Here is a 26,945-nt window from a genome sequence, read left to right as displayed (position 1 = left end):
TTTTGTTACCTGCACCATTGTCTGCTGGCTTGTTTTTGCTATGTAAAGAAATGTATTCCAAAGGTGGATTGAAAGAGCTCCATTGTATTAGAAGTAAGATTTTTCAGCTCAAAAGTTGTTAGTCGGTTACTTAATGAGCATTTCTGAGGAACTGTGAAAACTTAAACTTTTAGCAGCTGCTTTTCAAGAATTGTATTAAACTGGGAGGCAATGAGGAGCTAACACTAGCTCTAGTTTTCTTTACTAAGGTCCCATACTAGTAATATTTTACTTAATTTCCTCAGTAGTTATTCTGAAACCCTGCCACAGATCTCTCCCAGTATTTGTACCTGGTTTTAAAAATAAATGTCTTTTAATAGAAAACAAAAGCATAAATAGCCTTTTGTGAGCATGCAAAAAAAGTGTGATTGCTTCTAAATCAGAATCATACAACACATTGGGGAGAAGGTATTGCTCATACAGAGGCGGACTAGTGTCTGTTCTTTTGGCATGAAGGCATTCATTGGTTTACTCTGATGTCAGGTGGAAGGAGAACAGACACCGAAATGTTTGGATTTAAAAGGAAGGTCCTTTATTTAAACTGCAGTAATATCCAAGCACAATATATTTTGAAAAACTGTTAATGCAGATATACCTACAGAATCAAAACAGAATCCCTTGGTCCTCCCACCCCTTTCTCCCCTACCTCAGTCTTGTAAATTTTTAAATGTTAAGCCTGGTGGTGTGATGAATAAAACATACTCCAATTGCCTAAGGATAATCTGGAAGCATGTCATATCTCTTGTTTTCGAGTGTCAAGGATTTCTCCCCTGCTATTCACTGTTCATATGTTTGCCATTTGACTTCTTAAACTAAACCATGGAGATAATATTCACCTTAAACATTTGTGCAATTTCTGCCATTTAAGAATATATAGGTTTAGTAAAATACTATGTTACATAATTCTTGAATCAATTCATAGCACTGTACTGTGTGGTTTGCTTATGTTGCCTTTCACTATAAATGCTTTTGCACATGTTAAACTAAGATCTTATCTAAAGATGAATGAAAACTATTCAAAAAATTCAGGGGGCATGGAAAAGTCTCACAATAGGAAAGAGGAATCATTTATCAGAGTGAAATGGTGCTATAGCTGTGGATCATACAAAATTATAGGAAATAGCTGCAGAAACTTTAAACTAAGGTACAAATGGAAAATATACTCTTGTTCATTTTAGCCACAAAAATCTGTCTTAAGTAGTTCAATATGAAAACTTTGGAGCTGATAGGCTTTCACTTTGAATGAATGATAACTAGTTTTTTTCTTCATATCTTATGTTAGAAAGGTAGGACTTTGTTAGAGCAGAAGCTTACAAAGCTGATCTCACAGGTCTGCAAATAAGAGCAGGAAATAAAAAATAATTCCTGTAGTGGTCTGAGGTCAAAGATATTTCTGATAAGGTTTCATGGGAATAGGAATTGATTCACTGCTTTTACCCTGGCACTGGAGATTCAAATAAACTATTTAGCCGTGGAAAGAGTTGAGGTAAATATTTTTAATGGTTAGGTGAATATGAAATTTTTAAGGTTTAGGACACTTCATATTGTTTGAACCCAGTTGAGCTGAGCTGAGGTTAAGGTTGAACTAGGCAAAACAGGAGTAGGGCAAGTATGCCTGCATCACTCAATTTCAGTTGCAAAGACTTTTTTTTTTTTTTTTTTCCCTAAATATTGTGTCTGTTGCTTTTCCAAGAAGGTATCTGAACCATGTAACTAGTACCACTTTTTCCCCCACCCCGAGCAATGGGCATTCCCTCAGTACATACCATCTTTTGATCCAGTATTGGACAGATGACTTCTGATTTAATAATAAGCTAAATCATTCCTTTTGAATATGAGCTGCTTTGATAACTTCCCAGAATTTTCTTTGTTCAGTTGATTATTTTCCTCAGTTCATGGCTGTATGTGGGAAGATTTAAAAATGTTGCCATATATTTCATGGCACTTACGTCACCTTTCCAGTGAGCATCTATTTCCTGCCAACAGCAGTCCTCCTAATTAATATATTGCTATATGTTTATGATTTTAAAAATTATTTTTAAAAACTCAAAATTTATTTTGTTTTGTGCTACTTGAATATCTGTGGGTCGTAATGCCAAATTCAAATGGCAGTTTCCATATATTTTTCTTCTTGTCCACCTGCACAACTTCATGCTGTGGAGGGTACGATATATGCAACAGTGCTTTCTGACAATATATGCAGTTTCTGGAATGCTGCTAACAAATGCAATTTCGTAAGAGATTCAGATAAGTTACGTGTGTGTCTTTATATTTTTTTTTCTCATAACTTGAGCTGTTTATTTTCTATAACTGTTCTTAAACTCACATTTTCCAGTTAACTATGTGGAATTCAGTATTTAACCTCTGGTGTCCAGTTAATGACTAAATAGATGAGCTTTCTCCTGACCAGTAATTTTAATTTTTCTAGGAGAAATCTGAGCATCTTATCAATAGTTGGGAGCCTACCATGCTTTCTAGTGTTAAACATGCCTGCAAACCAAACCAGGCCTAATAATTCAGCCCTCAATTCAGCCTTCATTCCAGTACTGTGTAAAGTCTTTAAGGTATTTGGTAGGAAATGGAATAGTCCATCAGCATAGTATTGCTTCAGTAGCTAAAGAAAAGGTACTGATCCTGAAACTTACAGTTAGTGAGCAAACATCACAGATATGCACTGGCAACAAATAAAACACAAACTTAGTAACTCACTTTATAAACTGTGCCAAGGATTGTACCACAACCAACTTGAACGGCAGGTAGTGAGTTCAGCAAGGCTTTGTGTTGGTGGTATTTACTCAACTGTCTTGTAGATGGGAGAGAAGATGAATCAGGTTATATTAACCTGATGTCTTTGAGCCTTGAACAAAGCAAAGAGATTCAGAGTTCCCCAAGCATAATTTTTTAAAGGAATAGTTGCTAATATCTTTCAACAGTCTCTTAGTTTTTATCTTACTCTAGATTTCTGTGAAGATGTGCTTTTCTGAATACCTTATTTTTTTATGGTAATCTTTTCACATGGTACCTTCTGCTTTCATTCTGTGTAATTTTCCTCTTCCTTCCTTCCCAAACTAAAATCAAATACGTATTCCAGCATCACATAGGAGAATGCTTCCTTTCTGTACTGATAGTAAAAATACTTACCTTGACTGAAAGTGAAGCTTACATCTTGTAGAGCATCAGATTGTACCACAGATAGTCTCTAAAAACTTCTGGACATGTAGAAATTTTTAGCACCAAGGCTGTCACTCATAAATAGCTGGACACAATTTATTTGCACGTCAGTGCTCTCCTCCTTCCATTTTCTTGTCTTGAACATTGTCTTGGTGAGTCATGTCATGCACCTATACAAGTTGTAAACTTTTACGGTAATTTGTCTTTATTAAGGACTAAGTTAGCTCTAGGTGTTTCCAGATAAACATACCCATATAAATGGAAAATACCGGTATTTGATTCAAGATCTTCTCTATGACAAAGACCCTCTCTTTGTCTTCTGAATTTTTTTCCTCTCTTAATAACAGGGAAAATCACTTTCTCACTCCCCAAGGGCAACTTGGAATTCCCTTGGCATTTTGGAAGGAGTTGCTGATAGCCACAGGCCATAATTCTGTGATGTATGGTGTCTACCATAAGGTAGTTGGACAGTCAGTCTTCTCCAGGACCTGGCAAAATGTGCTTTACAGCTTCATGTCTGAAAAATAATGTTGCTCTCTGTGCCCTGTAACACATTAAACACTTGTAATAGAGAGAAGAATGTTCATTTCTTGATTGCTTATCTAGTCAGAAGCCAACAAACTCGTTACTCCTCTTGTCCTTATTTCTGCAGTGTTGCTTTGTAAGTAGAGGATATGCTTTTGGTAACCAAAAGTTGCTTGCACGTGGTTTTATCAGGAATTTCAGAAGCCCAAGGCAGCTGATGTGTTGCATAGGGACCAAAACCTACTCTCATGGATGTGGCTAGAAAAATACAATTGATGCCACCAGACACCTTAAGGGAAAGTTCACTGTACTTTCCCCATGTTAATCCCAGGAACAGAAGAGCCTGTAAATGAGAGCAGTGCCCTGATTTCTGTCTTGTAACAGAGACAGCCACCAAGTCACAATTTCCCTACCCTCAGTTACACACACCCTTGTCTAGCCACTGTTGAAACTGTTTTCTGTACATAGCTTTAAATTTTAAAAGAGCAAAAGTTTTTCACATGCTAAACACAACTTTCTGACAGAAACACTGTTTGTAGAGTAAGATTAACTTGACAGCATAAGTTCAGAAACATCCACTGTTTTAACAAAATAGCATAAAACTTTCAGGAAGTATGTTGTGTGCCATGAACAACATAGGACAAAACATAGCAGTGGTATTTCATCTTGCTGAAGGAGTGGATAGCAGATACAGCAGCATTCTGCTCCTAGAACACAGGCTTCACCTTCCTTTATGAATTAGCATTTTGGTAGAGCTATCATTTTAATGCATTACAAGTTTAAATTACTGTAAGGATCTATGGGCACTCTTGAGTATACTGTGATGTTTTCCATTATGTAGGGCTTGATAACATACAAAGAGAACCTTGGAGCACTCTTACTGATAAGGAGGGATTTGAAAGTAAGATAATACAGTTTAGTCTTCAAATCAAAGTTAATGGTGACTTTGCACAGTCCATTCATGAGCTTTTGGTAAGATACATCTTTGGTATCTGTATTATGTTAGACATTCTGAAATGCAGTGCTACCTTATCCAAGTGCTGATATCTCAGCGTGGTCCTGCTATTCAACCTAACAAGCGTGACAGTTTCTTTTAAAATATATGAATGGAATTCCCACTTTTAATTATTTTTTTTCCTATTAGAACCTGCTTGTTTCCATTTTTTTCTACAATAGAAGTAATGAATTATTTACATCTGATATTTGAAGATAGGATGATGGAAAAGCGTGAGATGTCTTGCTATGAAAAATTATATTTATTGTAATATATTTTAAGACATTTTAGTTCTACATCATTTTGTTTAGGGAGAAAGATTAAAAAGATATCTTAAGCCTGAATTTAGCTTGACCTTAAAAGTGCCCAATAAAGAGTTGATTTCTGAGCTTCCTGTTTGCTTATTCTGTTCACCTCTCCTGGCATTTACAATTTGAAACAGTGGTTATAATTATACATTATAATGTATAAATATACATTCAGATGGCAGAGAAAGTGGTAAATACAGAAGGATTTCTAAAATCTACCAGTCATGTAAACTTGAAAGGTAAAACTTTTATGTACAGGCAAGCTCAAAATAATGAAAAGTGTCATCCATATACACTGTTTAACAACTAAAACTGGCCAAGTTTGTACCCGAAACTGCCCTTAAAGCCTTTCCTGCTATTTCATCAGTGGTGTGAGCCCTTCTGGTGGGAATTTCACTTGAAATGGAGAAAAAATTGTTTTGTGGGCACTAATTAGTTAAATGTTATCTAAAGGGCAAAAGGTCATGCTTTTATTTTAGCAGTTCAAATTTGAAAATTTCATAAGGTTTGTTATTCATCAAACTGTATAAATTTTGAAAGGTATTTTATTCCAAATCTTACCAAAATGTAACCTTTAAACCCAAAATTTACTGGTACCTGAATTATTTTCTTCATGTGGGAAATTCTTAGGTATGCTGCTATCAGCTTCCCCTTGTGCCTAGTCTTCCTATTGTTTCATTTTCCTGAAAATAATTTAGGTACTGTCTGGTTTGTGTTGTCTAGACTGTGATATAGCTCCTTGGGTGCCCCTTTTAAAAACAAAAGGTAGTGAGGTTTTCATCCAAATGAAACTTGGCTGGCTCAAGACCATGCAAACCTATAGGTGCTATGATAGAAAACCATTCTGCAGTTGAGAGGGAGAGGAGAGTTATCCTGGGGTTGTTAATCCTAACTGCTTTCCTAATCACTGGAAATGTAGTAGTATGGGGAAGATGGGACAGAAAGAATGTAACCTCACTGGACTTTGGTCTGCTGAGAGCCTTTTTTCAGTGAAATAAGACAGCTTCAGTACATTGCAGACAATGGGGCATTCTATTTAATTGCAGTTACTAGGCCATTTTTTTCATTTAGTTATAATTTATTAAACTAAAATCCCTTTCCCTTTTGAAAATAAAAGGGCATTACTTGTAGTCTGCGTTCTGGTCATAGTATTTTTCATCCGTTTCCTGATAATAGTCAAAATCTAACATTAACATGTCTAAATATGTTTATGGCTATATAGATTAGGTGGAACTGATGTCAGCATGTTTAAAATGAGTTTTAATGTATAAGTAAAATGCAAAGACTTTAAAAGAAATTATTTGGCTTGAAACTCCATTTATACGGTGTATGTTTCAAGCTAATAATCAGGGCTTACTGTGGGTCAGCATGTCATATCCCAGTGGTGTCTAGTGAGATGGAGGGTTATCTTACATGTCAGCTAGATAACCCTGTGAACAGTTTTGAGCAGCGAAGATAATGGGACTGAATTCTGAAATGAGGTAGAACTCTGAAATGGGGCAGAATTCAGAACAGGAGCTGGAAATATCACAGAGTACAGTGTCTTATGTAAGTACTGTAGAGCTGCTTATGGAGGCAATCCCCTTTTGGCATCAGTAGTCATGTTGACAATAATCCTTCTTGATAAGGTGCAATTAAAATGTGGGAGAATGGCAAATCAGGTACATATTCCTACAGAAAAGAAAGGTAAAGTAAAATATTTACTTCCTTTCTACCAGTGCTATCTCTTTATCTAATATTTTTTAAAATTATTTGAATACATATGTTGCATGATAATCTAATAAGTAATTTTTGCCATGTTTTGAACAGCTTTTACTCTAATCTCCAAGTTGTGCTGTCCACAATTGTATTTAAAAAAAAAAAAAAAAAAAAAAAAAGGTTCTTAATGAAAAGATAATTTGTATGTACTCTGAGGAAATTGTAGATAACCTTTGTGGTAATAAATGCACTTTCATACTTCATTTTTTTAATTTTCTTATTCTGTATCTTACTGGGTTTAATCTTATAAATAAGGAAAAGGCCAAATTTGTTGCACACTTATGAAAAGAATAGTTATGTAGTCTTTGGTTTCATACCTTGTCAGGTGTCACAACAGGCTTTCTAGTTGTGCACCTAAATCAAACCATTGATACCATTACTGAAGTAATTCAGTCTTCATACAAAATATATAGCATATAAACAAATTATAAACTACTTGAATTTTGGGTTGGTTTCCACCTTAAAAGCTAGCACAGTATGTCCTGCTGAATTCCATTGTCAGCTTTTGAAAAACAGACTTGTGCATGTATGTATTTGCAGTATATATTTTGACAAATCTTAGGAGTACCAATATTAAAGGAATTTTTTCCCACTGCCTGTTGTATCACTCATCTTGTGCTTGCCTTTTGTTTGTAGCCATAGTGTAAGTGAATTATTTAGCACTGACAAGCATATCACACACTTGATAACCACAGTTGTAACTCATAGCAAAAGCGTAGTGACTTTTGTAGCCTTTGGTCAGCCAGTAGAGGCCACTCATAGCTTGCTACTGAAGCTGGGCAGTGATTTGAAAATGGGGGTTTTGTTGCGTGCATGGGTTTTTTAATCCACTCTGAGCAAGCTTATGATGCCATAGTATGGTACTGTCATAGTACAACTTGTACCTGCAAAGAGTTCTGAGTAATTATGCTTATATATGTAAATGCATATAATATTGACATTTTTCTGTTTCCTATAATAAGTCCCGTGGCAGTAGGAATAAAAATCACCTTCTGTAGTATACTTTAAGCAGTCTTAAAGCAAATGCTTTGATGACAGCCTTTGTTATTGGTACAATCTTAACTGTCATTACATTAATGAAATAAGGAAAAACTGTTACAGATTACTTCAGGGTGTAAAGGAGCATCTTGTTTGTATATTTTTCTTGTTTTTTCCCAAATGAGGAACTAAGCTGCAGAAAACAACTTGCCAAAGGTCAGAACAGCAAGCCTGCAGCAGAGCTAGGAATTGAACCTGCATCTCCCAAGGCAAGGCTAGTATCCTAATCACTTCTCTGCTCCTTCCTCCTGTCTATATCACTGTGTGGATAACTTCACTTATTGATGATAATTTTACAAGTAAAACCATTATTTCAGCATTTAGATAATTCTCAACTAATAAGAATACAGTCCCAGCACTACTGAAATCAAAATCCTGTTGACTTTGTGAAGCTAAGATTTCACCCTAGAGTAAGCTTTATATCTAAAAGACATTTAAAATATCATAATAATGATTTTTTTAATATACACAACATATTATTGCAGCACTTAATTAGTAGCTCTTTGTATTAAGGGAAATTTGGTTTCATTTAAATAAAAATTGTTAAATATTAGCTATTTAGAGTAACAAAGTAGCAAAATTTTGGCCTTTGTATTAGATATGGCAACAAAATAATTTAGACAGCTGCACTGAAGATTTTCCCTTTCCTAATATAAAAAATTGAAATAGATGTGCTGTATGGTGTGTTTATTCAATCCTGAGGATCTTACATTTGCCTTTTAAACAAGGAGTTGGTTTAATTAAAAAAAAAAAATCTGGTTTATATTTCTTCTTGAGACTTATGAATCGGTCCATTTTTTTTCAGTGCTGTGAGCTGCCACATAGTACTGTTTCATATTAAATACCAGGTATCTCAAAAGAAACTCTCCTACTGACTTCCTTGCAGATAGGATACTTGTACTTTTTCACTTGACCTGATGCTTTCTTCATAGACCAAATAATTTTTCTACACTATACACTAGTACTTATTTCCTGTGCTTTAATAGCTCCTCCACTGTTACCATATGGCATACCTAAATGCAGCATGTATGAACTGAAGTATATCATTACAATGCATCATTACACTTACCCTGTTGCCTATTCTATAGGATATGAAAGCTTGACCCTTTGACAAAGATTTAGGACAAAACATGGTCTGTGATATTTTCTGCTAGTGTTACCATTTAAAACAAACAAACAAAACCCCTTACACCCAGACCAGTCTCTTTCTAAAAAAAGTCTTTTTGGTTTGAAGTTTATGATTATTTAATTTCAGGTTTTCTCTTAAAAGCAGCAGAGAAAAACTGTGTAATAGCAAAGATTTACAAAGAAATTCCCCGTTTTACTTTTATATGTGAGATTTGAATTTTCCATCTTTCTCTGAAGGAGCTGTGTTCAATAGTGAACTTTTAATCTCTGATACCACAGTTATTCTTTTCTATCTGTTAATTATTCAGCTGAAAACTGTATATGAAGAGATAGAGGTATTTTGATCAGTTGTGTGAAAAGAAACGTAGAGAAAACTCTCAACAGTGTGTGAAATCACTAGAGAGATTGGGGAGCTGGAGCATATTCTTTAACTCCAAGAAATATACTGATTCTCATTTTATCTAGGGTGCGTAGCTCTCTCATTTCTTCCTTTTTTTAAGAGAAAACAATAAATCTTGTACAGGGAGGTGTGTGTTTAGGATTAAAGTCCATGTCTTTTGACCTCTTTTTCTTGAGGTTTTTCTTCTTTCAGACCACTTGCATATAATTTGCAAGCAGAATGGCAATGATCCATTGATTTTTGCCACATTATGTTAGTACGAGGTCAATTTTAAAGAATTATAACTAGAGTACTAAGAAACTGGCATAGAACTATTCTGCCAGTGAACCATGTCTTCATGAAGACTTTGTAGAGTTTGATCATTACTTAAAGGTCATCTGTACGTTAAAGAGATACTTCTCTGGAATGTTCAGTTTGGGCCCTTCAGCAAGAGTGTGCTTGTAGTGGGATTAAAATGTAATGGTAATGTCAAGCTAGGGTTATGGCAGTGATTCAGTAATGTATACTGTGAAAGCTGTTTCTATTTTCTTAGTTTTCTGTATTGCTCCAGGACAAAGAATTTGTATCTATATTGTTTTTAAAGATGTATTTTAAATCCACAGTTTTGTTTAGTATAGGTGCTTTCCAGTAATTCTTGTGAAAAAGGAGTATAAAATGAGTGATAATAAATTGATGTTGAAAATAATAATTGCTCTTAATCAATACAATAAAATGTAGAGAATAGATTTTTCTCTATTTTTTTCTCTTGATATAGTTTAATTTCCTATAAATTGATAATTACAGATATGTGAATTATGGAAGTGCCATTGTGATACTGTAATTTCCACTGCAAAATCCTGTTGACTAGGATTTGATCTTAGTTGCATTTTGTTTTGGACAACTTGTTTTGCAGAAATTCCTGCCTGAGAAAATTGGATTTACTTTTGAATTTTTCAAATTGTATTCATCATGTTTTTAGGAAAAGATACAATAAATACGTGAACCCAGAAAATAAGTATCTTTTCATCTGGAATTTAGAAGATTTGGTTAATCTAATTATTTTTTTATATGTGTTAATCTATAGTTGATCATAGCAGTTAATTTATAGAGTGCAAAAAATGAACTATCCTTTCATTTAGAAAAGTGGTTAGCTCATTTGTTTAACTATTATGATGGCTAATTTAAGTATTCAAGACAAGTACTTACATACTAATTAATGTAGATTCTTTAAACACATTGTAGAATCAGATAGATTGGAAAAAAACTGTAAAATCAAATCCAAACATAAACCTAATCCAGAGGAGGGCAACAAAGCTGTGACAGGGCTGGAAGGTACCTCCTATGAGGAGGTGCTAAGCACTTTGGAGTTATCTAGTCTGGGGAAAATGAGGCTGAGGGGCAACTTCATTGCTCTCTACAGCTCTGAGGAGGGGGAAGGAGGTGCTGAGCTCTTTTCCCTGGTATCCAGTGATAGGACATGTGGGAATGGTCCAAAGCTGCGCCAGGGGAGGTTTAGGCTGGGAAGTAGGAAACATCTCTTTACCGAGAGGATGGTCAGACACAGGAAGAGGCTTCCTAGAGAGGTGGTCAATGCCCCAAGCCTGTCAGTATTTGAAACATTTGGGCAATGCTTTTAACAGCATGCTTTAACATTTGGTCAGCCCTAAATTGGTCAGACAGTTGGACTAGGTGGTCATTGTAGGTCCCTTCCAACTGAAAAACTTCATCCTATATTATTAATATTTAAATTTAACAGTTGCTGTGCTCAACACTATTTCTGCAGAGTGAAATCCTCTATCTTTCCACTTCTGAGATTGATTGTATGTAATATCTCAGGCATCACTATACAATGTTGTTGAGGCAAAACCCCTCAGTCTTGAATACTTTTTCATTTTACTGTGTCCATCAGTACAGGCCATGATTTCTCAGGCAAAACAATCTTTGCAAAACAGAAGGAGTACTTTGAGTTGGAGTACCTGTGTTTCAGGGACTCTCTAAACAGTATGCAGCTACCACCTTGTCATCTTACTCAAGCAACAGTAAAAGGACTTGTACCAGAAGAAATTAAGAGTTCCAAAGATGAGACTAAACATTATTCATATTAAAACAGTTATATCAACTGTAGATTATAGTATCTCTTGTGCGATATGTTGCTGGAGAGACTTTGCACAGGAAGAAATGACAAGCAAGAAGGCTCAAAGGTTTTGATAATTTCCCTTTACACTTCTGTTGTCCGAAAAAAGGATTCATCACCCAGTGTGCAATAGGTCCGTAATCACACACTCAGGAGAGACATTGCTTATTTATTTTAGGGTTGTGCAAGCCTAGGTGCTTGGTGGTTTCCCACAAATGAAGCACACCAACAGGACTTCTCATGCTATATTTATACACAAAACTTGCAGAGTTAGTAATTTTCAAAGTCCATCCTCTCTACAATGATTGGTTAGTAATTTACATACAGTTATTATACTGCTGACATTATACTTCTACTGTGCATGCTTAGGGGAAGGGTCTTCACATGGGCAATATTGACCTATAGCTGTGATTGTTAGTATTATAATGAGGGTAGTTCAGCTAAGGATACATGGACCTTGAGTGTGATTGCTAAGTTGGCAATGTACCCTCTTCAAGGTTTAATGGCTTCAGGATGTCCTTGCTCAAAGAAGGCTATCTACTTGTTCTTCTGATTAGGGATGCCTTTGGCTTTAACATATACAGCGAACATCTTTCTTGACCTAAGCATAATATTGCTACATTGTTCTGAAAGTTTAACCTTCAACACATGCGCTTATTTTGCCACTTCTTGCAACTAAGCGACAGTACAGATCGCAACACAGGTGAGCTGTGTGAAGACACATGCTATTGCTTTTGTATTTTCTGAAGGTCAGTATTGTTCCTCATCCTCTAGGACATCATTCCTAGTCATTTGCTACATCTACTGAGTTTTTTAAAAGCTGCTGTCTTTAATTAGAGGAAATAGTCAGAAATACTTACTTTTTATATATTAGTTGTAGTTACCTAAGTTGCAGTATGAGTGTGATTATGTTTAGTTATGGAGTAGTGCAACTTCTAGAAACACAGACTGTTAAATATACTGCTAAAAAGTTTGGGAGTGGTTATTGGGCATTTCCTAGGCATTTTATTGTCTCATAGGAAGTAACTTTTGAAGCCAGAGTTCTGTTCATGTTGTGTATGAACTTTAAATTGTGCCATGGCATTTTTTCCAAAAGTTTATCCATCAAAAGATTTGAAAAAATAATACTATATTTATATTATTAGAAAAAAAATCAGAAGCATTTTTTCCTTTAAATCATGTGGCAAAAGTAGTCTACAGCACTTGTTGAGCATTATCAAAATGTGCTTTTTCAGATTGCATTTAATTTGTCCATGTCTCAAGTGTTTGTAACAAAAAAAGAGAAGGCACCCTCTCCCTCGCTTTTTCTAAGAGAACAGTAACATGATATCAGACATAAACAAGGAGAATTTGATGAGAAGGAAGACAAGCCTACTTTACTTCCAGTGTCTTTTCTCAGATGGCTCAGTCCTGGTCACCTTGACCCCTGTGGCTAAGAACCACCAAGGACCATACCCGTCAGTGTGAACTATACAGTATCAGCTCTATGATATTGTGTATTTGCAGCTTATTTAGCATATAAGTGTTAAAAACTTAACACTCTTCTGTACATGAGGATGTTTAATAGTGTGTAAGAATTGACCCTTACCAAGAAGAGCAGTGTTAATGAATGAGCTTAGATTAAATTTAAAACAGGCCTGATGTGTCCGTCTCCTAAACACTCCCATCACAACAATTCTGATTGCCTGATACACGTGTCCACTCAGACATGCACACTTGCATACATTCAATTGAAAAAAAAAAAAAAAAAAGTTTGTTCTTAGTTACCCAGTGGAAAGCTAGTACTTACTTTATCCCCTGATTTCTTCTTTTGCACTGGGATTTTGTCACCTAAACCCAATTCTAGATAACTATGCATTTTTTGGCATGAATAAAGGATCTGAATTGTAGAGAGTGTATTTGTTTTTATTTTAGTTGCTGCTTTTTGTTGCTGCTTTCTAGAGCAACTGGCATTCTCTTCCATGGAGATTCAGCAGATTATTGAAGTAGATTTTTCTAATAGTATGTTAGCAGATAAAGATGGGCAATGGGTTTTCTTTTGGCTTTTTATACCCCAGATAAGTTTTACAAATAGGAATTAATTTGCATTAACATATTGTGAATCTTACAATAATCAGCTTTCAGTTTTATGCAAAGATCTGTATGTATGTATTTTGAGTTTAATTTTATAAATATTTTCTGACTATTTGGTAAATGAAGCTATCTGGGCTGTGCAAGAAAAGCCTCAGCAGTGTACTTTGTGATCAGTTGTAACTGTATTCTAAGCAAGTTCACATTCTCATATAAATTAGTGGAAAAACATACTTCTGTGGTTTATTTATTATTTTAAAACTGGCAATTTATCAAGTGATTTTTCTTGAAATTTCAATTTCATTATTACATTTCAGATTATGTATTTTGAGTAAGATGGAAACTTAAACTTGTTTCCATAAGTACGGCTGCAAGTAAACAACCAATTTTAGTCCAGAAAATAGCTTTTGCTTCTGTCAACATGTTGTTTATTTTCTCCCTGAGATAAAAAGTTCAGTTTTCTGATATTTGTACCAAGATAAAGTCTGTAAACAAGATTAATATAGTGTGGAAAAGGTTGTCAGCAGCCCTGGCAAAGGAAATAAGTTGCCTGTACACAGAACATACTGTAAACTGAATAAAAGTGTCAGGTCCACCATGAGATAATGTGATCATGAACCTCTAACAAAGCATGACATAGGCACAGTTGGCTTTTCTTATAGCCACAGTGTAGAAAATGGATTACTGTATTCCAGGGATACCCACTGGAATAGCATGAAAACTTCATTTTGAGATTAATGCAGGACGTAACTCTCAAGAGCTGAGCTACATGTTTACCTATAGTGTTAAAGTAACAGTTTAGTTATTAATCTTAAAATTTTGAAATTACATATTAAATACTTGTTCGTGTTTCTGGGTCTGTTTTTATTAATTTAAATTCCTTGCTCTTATTATTAGGTGAACTATGATATTGCAAAAGTAACGTTTGGTCACTGTTTTATTATCATGTGGCTATTTAAGGCCATGTAAGTCTAGTAAAACAGTAAACTCAAAATGCAGGTAAAGCAGTAGGTGCTCTTCTCCCATGTCGCTGCCATGATTTCCCCTCTAGGGATTTGTATGTTTGCATAGATCTTTCTGTGGTAATGTATTACCAATTCTTTTCAATCGCCATCAGCCAGAAATGTGACAACACTGTAGGGTTTCTCAGTTCAACCCCAAGTGACATCATTCTTCAGGTCAGAGAAACATTTGGTCAAACACCAACCACATGGAGCTTTCAAATTATTCTGCAAGTTTTCTTTGAAAGTTTTCCAGACTTGGAGTTCCAACTGCCCTGGCTTGTCTCCATCATGACACCAGATGAATAGGGATATTTTTCTTGAAAAGTTAAGCGCATTGCTCTTATAATAAAGAGTAGGCTGCTTTTATCTGTGAATCTTCTGCTTATGTACTTTTGACAAGCCTGAGCCATATAAATGCATTATCATTGAGTTTTTATGGTCTCCTTTCAAAACTGGCAGAACATCTGACGTCATTCCCACCTCTGGTCATCTACTGACTATACAAGGAACTGAAAATTTTTTCCTGCATTCTTTCCCACAGGAATAGTTTACCTTCTGCTCTGGTTCTTCAATAATGAGTTTCATCAGGTGGTCTCTTATTATCTTATACCTATCTACATGTGCAGACAAATCAAGCAGATTCTAGAAATCAGAATGCATTCAAACAGCTTTATTTTTGAGCAATACCAGAATATCATCATCTGCAAAAGTCTGCATGTGCTACCATTCAGTCTTGAGATCATTATTAAATTGATCATATTGTATATTTTTGGCTTCAGTGTATATAAAATATGAGACAAGGACTACAGTACAGTGTGGTAAAAATTATTTTAGCTTTGCTTTCTATTTCACAACAACTTTAATTTTGAAAGTTTTGTGTTAGGATACAAAGGTTGGGAGTGTGTTTTAGTAAATGTAAAGGATAATATGTTGAAGATTATTTTTCAAAACATTTAACTTTCATTTTTTGGAGATAAAGTGGTTCATGGGTGGGTTCAGTGTTCAAAAGTAACATAGGCCCCTGACATCTCGAAATGTGTGATACTGACATCCAATCAAAATTACACATAAAGGATTTTGGTATAAATCTTGTATAGCACTTTCTGCACTCAGACTTTACTTAGAAATTGCAGATATTGCTAATTGCATTTACTGGATCTAGTGTACTGTCTCTTGTGTGTGTGATTTTTTTTTTTAATAAACAATCGCTGCGTGCGTATCTTGCTCCATTATTCAAAGACTTTTTTCCTACTTTTTTCCATTAGATAACTCCAGGACCAGGCAGTAGCAGGAAAACAGTTCACTTGTCCCAGGATTCTCTTCACCATGAGTAAGTATCACTGATGGGAATTATAACTCTTTATCATTGTTTGCTTTACAGTAGTACCTCTATCCCAAAGCCACATTTTACAACTGTACAAACATGTGATAAGAGAGTCTCAGCTCTATTACACAATGGTCTTTATTTAATAATAGTATTTATAATCCTTTGTAATTCATTTAAAGTTTCTTAAGGAAAGAATGAAGTTCAGTGCTTCGTAATGTCTTTTTATTAACTTGCTAAATATATGTTTTCCTAAAACACAACACTTTTAAGACTAGATACCAAATATGGGTTATTTAAAAAGACCTGCTTTATTTTTTTCCAAATGGAAATTCAGAAATGCCAAGCTTGAATATATGAAAATAAATAGGGAACACATCTTTGAATCTTATACTTGATGTGTCATGTGAAGAAGAAAGTTATCATATATTCCACAAAAATACATTGAATTAATTGTTCAGAGACATGTAAGTAGGGAATGTCATTCAGTTCATCTAGTTACTCTAGTGTGTCATTACTGTAAACACTTACTCTGTTCAGCTGACGACATTTAGCAGCATTATTTTTTGGTTATCTCTTTTGAATTCCAGTAAGAAGATTAAATTTTCCTGTATTTTCCAAATCAGAAATCTAAAAGACAGACACACATGATTAGGAAATAATATATTTGGAGATACTTTTATATGTTCTAACTGCTACTAGGTATAGCATCCACAGTTTAAAACAAAAGTTTCCAAAGACATATACTACAAACATCTGATCAGCAGTACCAACTGTTTTATGCTACTAATCCACTTTTGCTGGACCCCATAACTTGCAAATGTGTGTGTTAAACAAAGACGCTGTAATTTCATAAGATATTTCTACTCTAAAGTAATTCAGCCGATATTTTATACGTATGACTTTTGTTTATTTTGTTAAAATAAACAAGCAAACAAATAACACTGATTAATTAAATGGACAAAATCATAAAAATCAGTGTGATGTGAATATCACTGTATCATTACAAGAGGTCTTACTCTTTGTGAAGGGTTTTTAATGTTTAATTGTGAGATGTATTCAAATTACTTTGATATATTTTTTCAATAGAAATAAATTTTACTAATAAACTAGTTTGTAATCCACTGATTTGACACAAATTAGCAGTTTATGTGGAGGAGAATACCCCAGTTTGCTGCTCCTCCTTGAGTGTTTGCTGTTGACACTGGTCAGAGACAAGCCACTCATCTATGTTTCCCATTTGCATCAACTTCTGGATGTTTGTGACCTTATTTGTTGGGTCCCTTGCAAATCTGATGTTTTTTCTTTTCATCCACTGCAAACCTCAAAGTTGTGTGTGCATGAAACATTGTTTTCCTCAGATTTTGAACTATTTGATACAGTTGATGAATGTTTCATGTCCAAAATATATCAATGTCTACCTTATCTCAGAGGATACTTTTAACTTTATTGCTTTCATTCTTTTTTTTCATTTCCAACTTCTTTTCTTTCACGACCTTAAAAGTAGAAAAAGGAGTTAGCAGTGTATAGGTTTTGGTGACAGCTGGTCTTGTATGCAAGAATGAGAGGTTTGACTGTTCATCAACACTCACAAAAAGTGAGTGACAAAAACCCACAAAACTTTTTTTTCTTTTAAAAAGTCACAAATCTAAGAGTAATTTATACCATACAGTGGAATCTGCTTCTTCTCAGTCTATTAATTAAATTAAAAATTTTAGTGTCATGTGGCTGCTGTGGGGAAAAAATGAGTAAATTGCATTGAATTTAACTACTTCAGAAAAATCATGACTAGGTTAAGCTTATAATCTTTGATTATACTTCTGGAGGAACTTACAAGAATAATAGAAGATAATGTGATGGGATTTTTGTGCAATATTATAATGAATGGAATTATTATATCTTTCACCCAAAACCTATTGCTTGCTTACATGAGTAATATGTAGTAATTATATGTCATTTCAGATCCCCCTTGTTTTAATTGTTTTTTCCTTCTCCTTTTTGTTTTGCAAGTGTCAAGATTTGCCCCAGGTTTGTATAGTGCTTACTATAGCTACATTCAGATGTTAATTCGGTTATATGTGATCACAGTGTGTATGTGAAGTATTAATATGGTTTTACTGCTATTGAGGGAAAGTCACGTTGTGAGTTCTTGTCACTGCATGTCGAATTCTTAGTCCAAATTTCCATCTCTGTGAAATAAGGCTGCCAGTAGTCAAAATTCTGCAATTGTATGAAGATATGAAGCCACTGAATTTATAGACTTCGAATTCTACTTTAGATTCAAACTCAGACCTCAGTTTGTGAAATAATACATTAACAGCTACCAGGTAGTCCACAGTACTTAAAAATCTTTTCAGCTATAATCATTAATAAGTAACAACACTTCAGTACTAAATATGGAATTACTTTTATTTATAGCATGTGCATTATAGTATATTAAAATACAATCGGTTTTATATTATTTTAGCTTGTTTGACAAAATATAATTACCTATAAAACCAATAGCTACTCAGAAGTGAAATTTGTGGTGCATTCTTTCAAAACTGTTACAGACTTAGAGAGTTCAATAAAAATATCCCATTAAAATAAAGCATAGCCAAAGGCTGTATTTTCCTGGCAGACAATAAAATACCCAAAAGCACGCACAGACTGGTCATATGACAGCATGTGCTTTGTTAGTTATATTGTTAAACCTGTCTTTTCTTTTTCTCCCACAGCCACTGGTTTAGCCCTGGGGCTAGGAAGGAACATAGCCAGGTAAGAACTGCTTTGATCAAGAACAGTTTACTTGAGATGTATAAAGGAATTTAACTACCTCTACTCCAGGGGTAGTGGGCTAATATTTTAAGAAATTATAAACAAAGCAGATATGTTTTCATATTTTCTTGTAAAGAAACATATTAAAAGCACTGCATTTCAGAAAGTCCCTTAATTAAAAGTCTTGAATTAGTCACTTACTTTCAGTTGTGTCTTTGAGTTTTAACAGGTTAAATGAAAAATCTGATTATTTTTTTAATTTATTTTTGTTAATCATAGTATCTCCAAATGGTACGTTTCTCAAAATGCTGGCAAGCAAAATATTGGACTTGCAAAATCAAGAAATATGAACAGAACAGCGACGAGCAGGCAGGCTTCTACAGGAAGATCTTCTATTCCTTTTTTCTGCATTTCATTGGTTAAAATAACCACAGCAGTAAAAAAGGAACGGATAAATCTTCATCATGGTGCAGATATTGGTGAAAATATCTCACTAGTTTGTCATCTGAGCCCTTACAATGTAGTCCCTAGGAGGTCCAAGCCTAGAGATGTGGTTGAGGAAATGTGAAGACACATTTAATATTTGTTAAGCAACATAGCTCTTTAGCTTGTCTTCAGACATGGAAAAATATCTTCCTTTATGGATGGTAGTAAGGTTTAAACAGAACATACTGTCCAAGAACTATAAAATGTGAACATAAGTCTGGTTTTATTTTATAAATTCTCTTCAACTTTTAAGTAAACTACCATCATCAGTGCATTGAAATTTAAGACTAAAGTTACATAGTACATTTTTTAAGTTGGTAAAAATTGATATAACAGTTGATTTCATTAAATCTGTGTGAGCTTGCTCGTACATTTACAAATTTAATTAGATTTGAAACTTCAGAGTGAAATGAGATCTATAGAATCTTTGACGGGTTCATCTTAGGATGGTCCATCACGAACACTTGTAGCTCCAGTAAGTTGTAGTTTAAATCAGTGTATACTGATTTCCTGTCCCCTCCCTCTTCTTTTGAACTCCAGAGAAAGCCGAATCTCTCAGTTATATTACTTGCCCAAAACTGCCAATATATATATAAAACATAGTACAGTTTTAGCTGTATATTGTGAACTTCTATCATGTTACAGTAAGCTGACATCTAACATCTAAATAGATGGCTTTATATGATTCGTATTTAACTCTTATTATCTTGAAACACATTTCCTAGTAGAAGAAACACATCAAAAGAGCATTTTAAATATTGAGCATACTTTGTCTTAATTCATCATGATAAAAAGTTGTCTTGGGCTAATCTTTATCCTATTCCTGAAATTTTGATGCTATAAGTAGTCGAATTTGCTAGGTTAGAATGAGTTTGAGTGATTTGGGGGTTTTTTAATTGCTTTTTTTTAAATATATTGGTTGTCTCACATAACAGAGTAGTTAACTGAAGATGTACTGTTTACTTCTTTAAAAGATTCTAAGGTTAAAACAATATGGAAGTTTCCATGCTGAGAAATACATTAACTTACATCGTACGTAGTGGCAATATCCATTCAGCATAGAGTGTGAGAAATGTCTACTTTAGCTGTTATATAATGACAAATTAATTCATTTTCTCAGATAATAGTAGATTTGAATTAATTTTAAATTTTATGCATTTATTTCATATTTCCTAAGAGCTGTGTTTTCAGAGCTTATCTGAAGTTCACTGTATTTGTAACTTGCAGACTATAAATGAATTTGAAGTAAACCTAATGTCATCAAATAATATGGTACTGGTAGATAATGGGAGGGTTTTTTTAGACATGTAAAAGAAATAAGAATGATGGTGCAATGTAATTATGACAATTTTGACAGCCTATAAAATTCTCTCTGAATTTGTGAAGATCCATAGTGTGCAACTATTGGTTGCATAGGTTTACTACTTTCTCTTTTAATTAATTTCTGGAGTGCAAGTTATGTTAAAACACAAGTAATTAACTAGATAAATTTAAAGTCTGGCAGGTGATCTGGATTTATACATGCTATAACTACACGTATCAGTCAAAGAATATTGATAACAGTAAGACTGTTCTCCTGAAATTGATCATGAAATGATTGTATGAATGTCATACTTGTAAAAATTGTGACTACATTTAAATACGAATTGTCAATGGTCTAATTCATTGACATTAAGAAAATTTTAAAAATATTTTGCCAAAATATATTAGAATAAGGTGTCTTACCTTTATGTATCATTCAGATCGTCTTATAAAAACAGGCTGCACTGTTTTGCTGCATCTGAGAACTAGATATTTGAAATGATAGGAGCACGCCTTATACAAGAAGCAAGCTATAGAGAGTTGGGGAAAACATAATCAAGTTTAATTTTATAGATAGGTGTAATTTATTGGAGTCCATGCTCATGTACAACATTAAGGTGTGGTTGGCCAAGTCCTAAATTACATAGTTTTCTAATTTCCAGTGGACTTTTAAATGTGTTTGCTGTGAATGTTAGATCCGTTTACCTGTAGTCTGTTTCTAAACATTCTTTCATTCTGTATTCTCTTCAATATATGAGAAGTTTCAAGAAACTTTTTTTTTTGTACTGTCTAGTTTTAATTTCTTTGATGTAACTTTTTGACAGTCATTTTTAACTGTTACTGCCACTTTACTCATCCTGATAAATATCATAATGCTGGTAATAGACTTCTGAGTATTGGAGACAGTCTGAATGAAAAGTCTTCCTTTATTTGTCTAAAAATAAAAAGAGTGAATTGGAACTTGTTCAAGAAGCTGAGTCACCATTTCAGTTAAATGACTCCTTCATTATTCCTACTTGCCCACCATTATGGGAAGCTTTAATACCATGTTTTTGTTGTTTCTGCAACTTTCAAATTACAATAGCTCCTGGGGCTCAGAGGAGTTTATAACTGTTTCATAACAGCTTAGATACAAGTGCCAACCTGAATAATTTTTCATAATTTAAGTATTCTCCAACAGTTTCTGTTATACAAATTTTAAAATTTAAATTGAAATTGTGAAAATTGTACAATTTTACAGTGAAATTAATTGTGAAATTATGAACTGTTTTGCTTTCTAATATGCTTTGAGAATGTTTTAGTTTTTACATTTTCAATTATTTAGGAATTTTTAATTGTTGGATATAACTTGAAATAGTAGCAGTTATTGTAAGATTCTATTAGATGTTCATCTCTTAGAGTCTTGTGTAAAAAGTATTGAAAGATTACTCAAGACAGGAAAGAATGGCATTGTCAGGATAACATTTCTGAAAAGCAAATAAAGTCATTGCTTGTGAGAGTATTCTGAACTTTTTTTTTTTAACAGCTTCAACTGTTGCGAGACAACAGATCAGAGAGAGGACACAAGAAGAACAGCTCCGTAAAAACAGCTAGCAGGTAAGTTAGTGCTGCAGTTGTTAATACTGTTTATGAATTTTTTGATTTCTTAACTCAAATTTTTATATAAGAAATTACACCATTCTTTTGGGGTATTTTCAGAAGTCTTCTGTTTTTTTTGTGATTTACTTTCAAGAATTTTTTTTATATGGCATAATTTTTGCCTGAAATGGGTATTAGACTTTATTGGTAACTTATATCCAACTACACTTACAAAACTTAATCTCTTCAGTAGATATCAGAATTAAATGGATGCCAAAGTAAAGTTTCTGTTTCTGTCATTTAAGTGCTGAAAATGTAGAAAATTACCATTATGCATACATACTTTTCAAATCAAGAAGATAGCTCAAATACTGTAACACTTAAATTGGTTTTATATCATATTTTGATAATAAAAATGTCATTGTGACGACTTATTAAAAACTAATCTAGTTCCATCCTCTAGCTTTTTTCCTCCCACTCAAAAGACAAAAAACGCAACACTGAATTGACGGGCACTGGTCTAGGAGTCTGTTCCTAGCGGGCTGTTTATGTACATGTTACCTGCTGAATCTCTTCTGCCAAAAATTTATTTTAATTCTAGTCTTTTTTTTTAAGTGAGAAACTACAGAAATATTTCCCTTGATATGCACAACACCTTACACAGTTTTTATATTGTTCTGTACAGATGGCAATGTGCTATATAATATATAGTAGATCTATATCATCATGTAATACTATGGTTTTGAATGAGATGGTTGTCTTTCAGACACTTCTAGTATGTGTGGTCATCCTGAAATAAGTTTTTAATACTGTTAAATACTTAGTTTGATGAATATCTAGAAGGGAGACTAGTACTTCTTTCAAAAACATACATATTAAATACAAATTATGTAATTGTATACAAGTTCTGGTTACACGCTTTAAAAAATTGGTTATGCAAGTTTTGATCGTACATCTTCAGAAAGCTTCGTCCATTAAATCTTTTATATTAATTACAAAAAATCAGAAAAAAATTCTGCATATGTTTTCTGGCAAGTGCACTTGTTAAATCATATTTTTGCTTAGAATTTTAGAATGAGTTCACTTTAGATAATGAATTTTCATCATAAACACACTATTGGGCTGCTTCCGTGAAACTGAGGTATAAAGTGGATATAAAATGAGCAGTAAGAAATAGATTATATTTTAAGTCATTTTAGAATCTTTTTTTATGCTGCAGCAATTTAAAATGGTGTTTGAGGAATCAATCATATAACTTATGTGTCGTTATTTTGACCAGTGAAGCTCTTGTGAAGTGATTGTTACCTACACAAGCAGTTAGAGAGTTTTAAAATGGTGTTAAATAGCTGAAGTGATCTTCAGCTGTTCTTCATGTCCAATCAGCAGTAGACTATTATCCCAGTAAACATCTGGTAGGGTTGTGTAGAAGCAATAGGTGGCAAGTCCAAGACTGAAGACTGGCATTTTCTATAAAATATCTGTAATATCAAAGTAACACTTACACGAACAATTATTATGACATACATAATGCCACAGTATATTATCATACTGTAATACTCTTAAAAACAGCAAAGTCACCTGCTAACATCTCCTGGTACCATCATCTCTGTTTTCAAAGGCTTTTTCCTCTGTATGGAGCCAGGTTATTTCAAAACAGTCATTTGTGCTTCTTCAGAAAACCACCGTTTTCTCTGCCTACGACAGAAACTTTACTAGTAATTCTTTAAAGTAACTTGAAGAGAAATTATCAAATTTCCATGAAAATGAAATTTTAGAATATCAAGTCATATACATCTTACAAGACGCATATTGAACAAATTTTAACATTCTTGCTACAATTTAGCTGCTGAAAATAAAAATTTAATTTTCACAATGTGCAAATGTTTTTCTCCCAGGCCAATAGCATGTCAGGTGACTACTTTCTTCCTGTAGTTTAAGTGTTAACCTAAAATTTTGCTTTTTACCAAAAGCTTTTACAACCAAAATAGAGATTGAATTTCAGATATATAGGAACACCACAAAATGAATACATAGTGCATCTCCTCATAGTGCATCTCCTCATATGTTCATAGTACCTATCCTCATTCAGTTCAAGACAATTCCTCTGTATTCTGTTCCTTACAAATGAAATTCATGGTGTGTAGTGAACATATGTCAGATTTATGTATGGTTAATATTTAAGGCTGATTTTGTTATGACTTAATTTTAAATTATCACTTCTACCAAAGGGGTTAATCTTAGTTTTGATAATACAGAGAAGTAAAATGTTCATGGTTAACAAGGTACCTATAGAAACTACTGGTTTAGTAGCAAATAGTGTTCAGAGTTAATGAAATGGTGAATGTCACCTTAGTTGCAAATGTGCGTCTTCGTTACTATGTATGAAATCATCATATGGAAATCTGTCATGTAGATTTTTGCATGTGCCCAAATACTTTAAAAGCCACTGAACTACAGTGATACCAGTCAAATATCACAAGGTTGTTACAGAATTAAGTAACATTGTCGTAAATCTTTAATTATTGCAGTGTACTACATGCATGTGCAGTTACATCTTCTGTTGAATACAAGTCTTGACTCACACCTGAAAGTTTGAAGCTGTCTAAAATTGACTCTAAATTAATTCTTGCATGTGCTAAACTATTACAGTTGACACACCAGGGTAATTCAGTTGAGTAACCCCCTCAACAAGAGGCATACAAAAAGTTATGGCCATGACCTTATTTTGTCTTACTGTTTGTTGCTAAATGCAGTGATAGAACAGGAGCAGTGGGTAAGTATTGAACATTCTATAAAATTATTGTACTTATTCAGAATATAGTTTAATCTGCTTTTATTGCAAGACTGAATTTCTCTGGGTCTTTCTCTGTATAGTTTTCACAGAACTGTATTTCTTGTTGTGGGACTACCTTTTTGTTTGCTGTTGTGGAAGACCTTTTTTCTGGGTTTTGTATGTATATGGATATGTATATGCACACACATTTTTCTATGCTTGTCTTGACTTTTCTTACCCCTTTTGGATGACTGAACACAGTTCTTGTCTGAGCATGTAGACAATATGTAAATACCCATATTACATTAGATCAGTGACTTGTGGAATAATTTACTCTGTAAGTACATCAGAAAGGTGTGGAGCTCTAAGCACAGTGGTGATCTGCAGCTTTCTCTTTGTGGTGAAATAATACTGATATTTTCTGGGTGAGCTTTACTGTACTGGGTTGCTTGTTTTAGGTTTGTTCTGTCAAAATTAATAATAATGAGCCATTCCTATATAAACTGACATGAACTTTTACTAGTGGCAAGATAATTACATTGAGAACTGTTGATATAGCTACTGATGAACCAGATGTTAAGGAGGGGGACAGTCCTACACCACAAAACTTAGAACCTGGTTAGATTCTACTATGCTGATACAGTTCAACACGTGATCTTCTGTATTCGACACATTTAAAAAAAAAAATATATATATATATATATTTATGCTACCTTTACAGATAAGCTTTAATCTACAGATACGTAGTTTTCCCATTAATTATTTAAATTATATAAAAACTACTAAATAATACTGGTTTAGAAGCTGCATTTATTTTTCCTGTGTAGCCTTTGAAACAGTTCTCTGTTTACATTATCTCTCTGCATTAGGACAGGAACAGTCCCCTTCCCAATCCAGCTACATTGCTTAAAGGTGTTTATTCTTCCAGTTGCTTGTTTTCATCCTCTACTTTTTTGCCAGTAAAGAAGGTTTTTTTGTCTTCATTTTTTTAATATGCTTTGGGCAAAACCATACTGGTTAGTTCAACTCACCTATTTAAATTAAATTGGCTGGGTTTGTACAAACCATATTAGGGAGTGCTCACATGATTTCTTCCTCCGGCAGAGCTGTGGAGATGATAATCTCCAGCAGATGTGTGATAACAAATAGCTTGGGATAGTAATGTCTTCATCTGGCGCAGTTGTTAGCAGACCAAATGTCTGTCTGTAGCCTGAGGCTGTGGGCAAACAATTGAACATGATTGAGTTATGGCAAGTTAACAAGTTGGTGCTTGGCATCTGAACTGCCATAGCTGATCATGTGCTCATTGTTTGTCTGCTCCTGTCATGAGGTAAAACACATTTTCTTAAGTCACCTTTGTAAAATTTTATAAAAATGAGTTCTACCTAAAGAAGATTCCCCAGGGTTGAGCTTCATTTGGTCAGCAGGGGAGATAGCATTGAATTGCATTTTGCTGAGCTGTTATAACATGATTTTGAACATGTGATTATATTGATAAATATATGGGGGACCTCCATCATACAACTGTGTGCCAGTCTCTTAATATTAAATGTCCTTATCCTCACAATACCCCTATGAAGTTATAAAGTATTCTTATCTTCTTTTTGACAGAATAACCAGAAATAACCAGAAAACAGCTCTAGTACGAACTAGTTAGCCACTTCTTGTGGCTGCAAAGTAGACCATAGCTTGAAGTAGAGGTAATACTTTGATATTTCTTTAAAAATCAGCAGGAGTCACCTACTCAGCCATTACTGTAATGTGGCAGGAGGACTGTATGCCCGTCATCCAATGATCACCTCTATTTGAGCTGGCAGACTTCTCCTGACATGGTGAACAGCAACAAACTGAAATGCAGGTCTTTGCACATGTGGAGGAGACATTCTGGAAAGCAGACTCTGGGAGTAGTACAGGAACAGTTACGTTAAAGAAACGTCAGGTGCAACTAAATGGTGATAAGTGTCAATAAAATTCCAGAATATTAGTCAAATCTCCCCCTTGTTTTCTGCAACTGTGTCTTTCCCTCCTTTCTCTAGTTGTTCTCAATCCTGTTTAAATATGTGCCTTGTGTTTGGTACAAGAGGATGACTCAAGTATTTTCACTTTTTATAACTAACAGTATTCTCTATGAATTAGTATTTAAAGAGGCTCCTAAGAAAAAAAAATAACACCAAACT

General features: G+C 34.0%; 1 protein-coding gene across 1 annotated transcript in view; it reads left to right on the top strand.

Annotated features, from left to right (window-relative positions):
• The window catches only part of GPATCH2 (G-patch domain containing 2), a 120,965-nt gene that overhangs the window by 64,669 nt on the left and 29,351 nt on the right, over positions 1-26,945 (top strand). The window contains exons 5-7 of the mRNA XM_026845830.1: positions 15,814-15,878; positions 18,590-18,629; positions 21,943-22,013. Coding sequence (XP_026701631.1) covers positions 15,814-15,878; positions 18,590-18,629; positions 21,943-22,013 — 176 coding nt within the window. The remainder of the gene's footprint in view (positions 1-15,813; positions 15,879-18,589; positions 18,630-21,942; positions 22,014-26,945) is intronic.

Source organism: Athene cunicularia (assembly GCF_003259725.1).
Source record: "Athene cunicularia isolate RWA chromosome 3 unlocalized genomic scaffold, athCun1 chr3_part1, whole genome shotgun sequence".
NCBI classification, from domain to species: Eukaryota; Metazoa; Chordata; class Aves; order Strigiformes; family Strigidae; genus Athene; species Athene cunicularia.
Note: the sequence above shows the minus strand (reverse complement) of the source record. Positions and strands in the feature narration are given on the sequence as shown.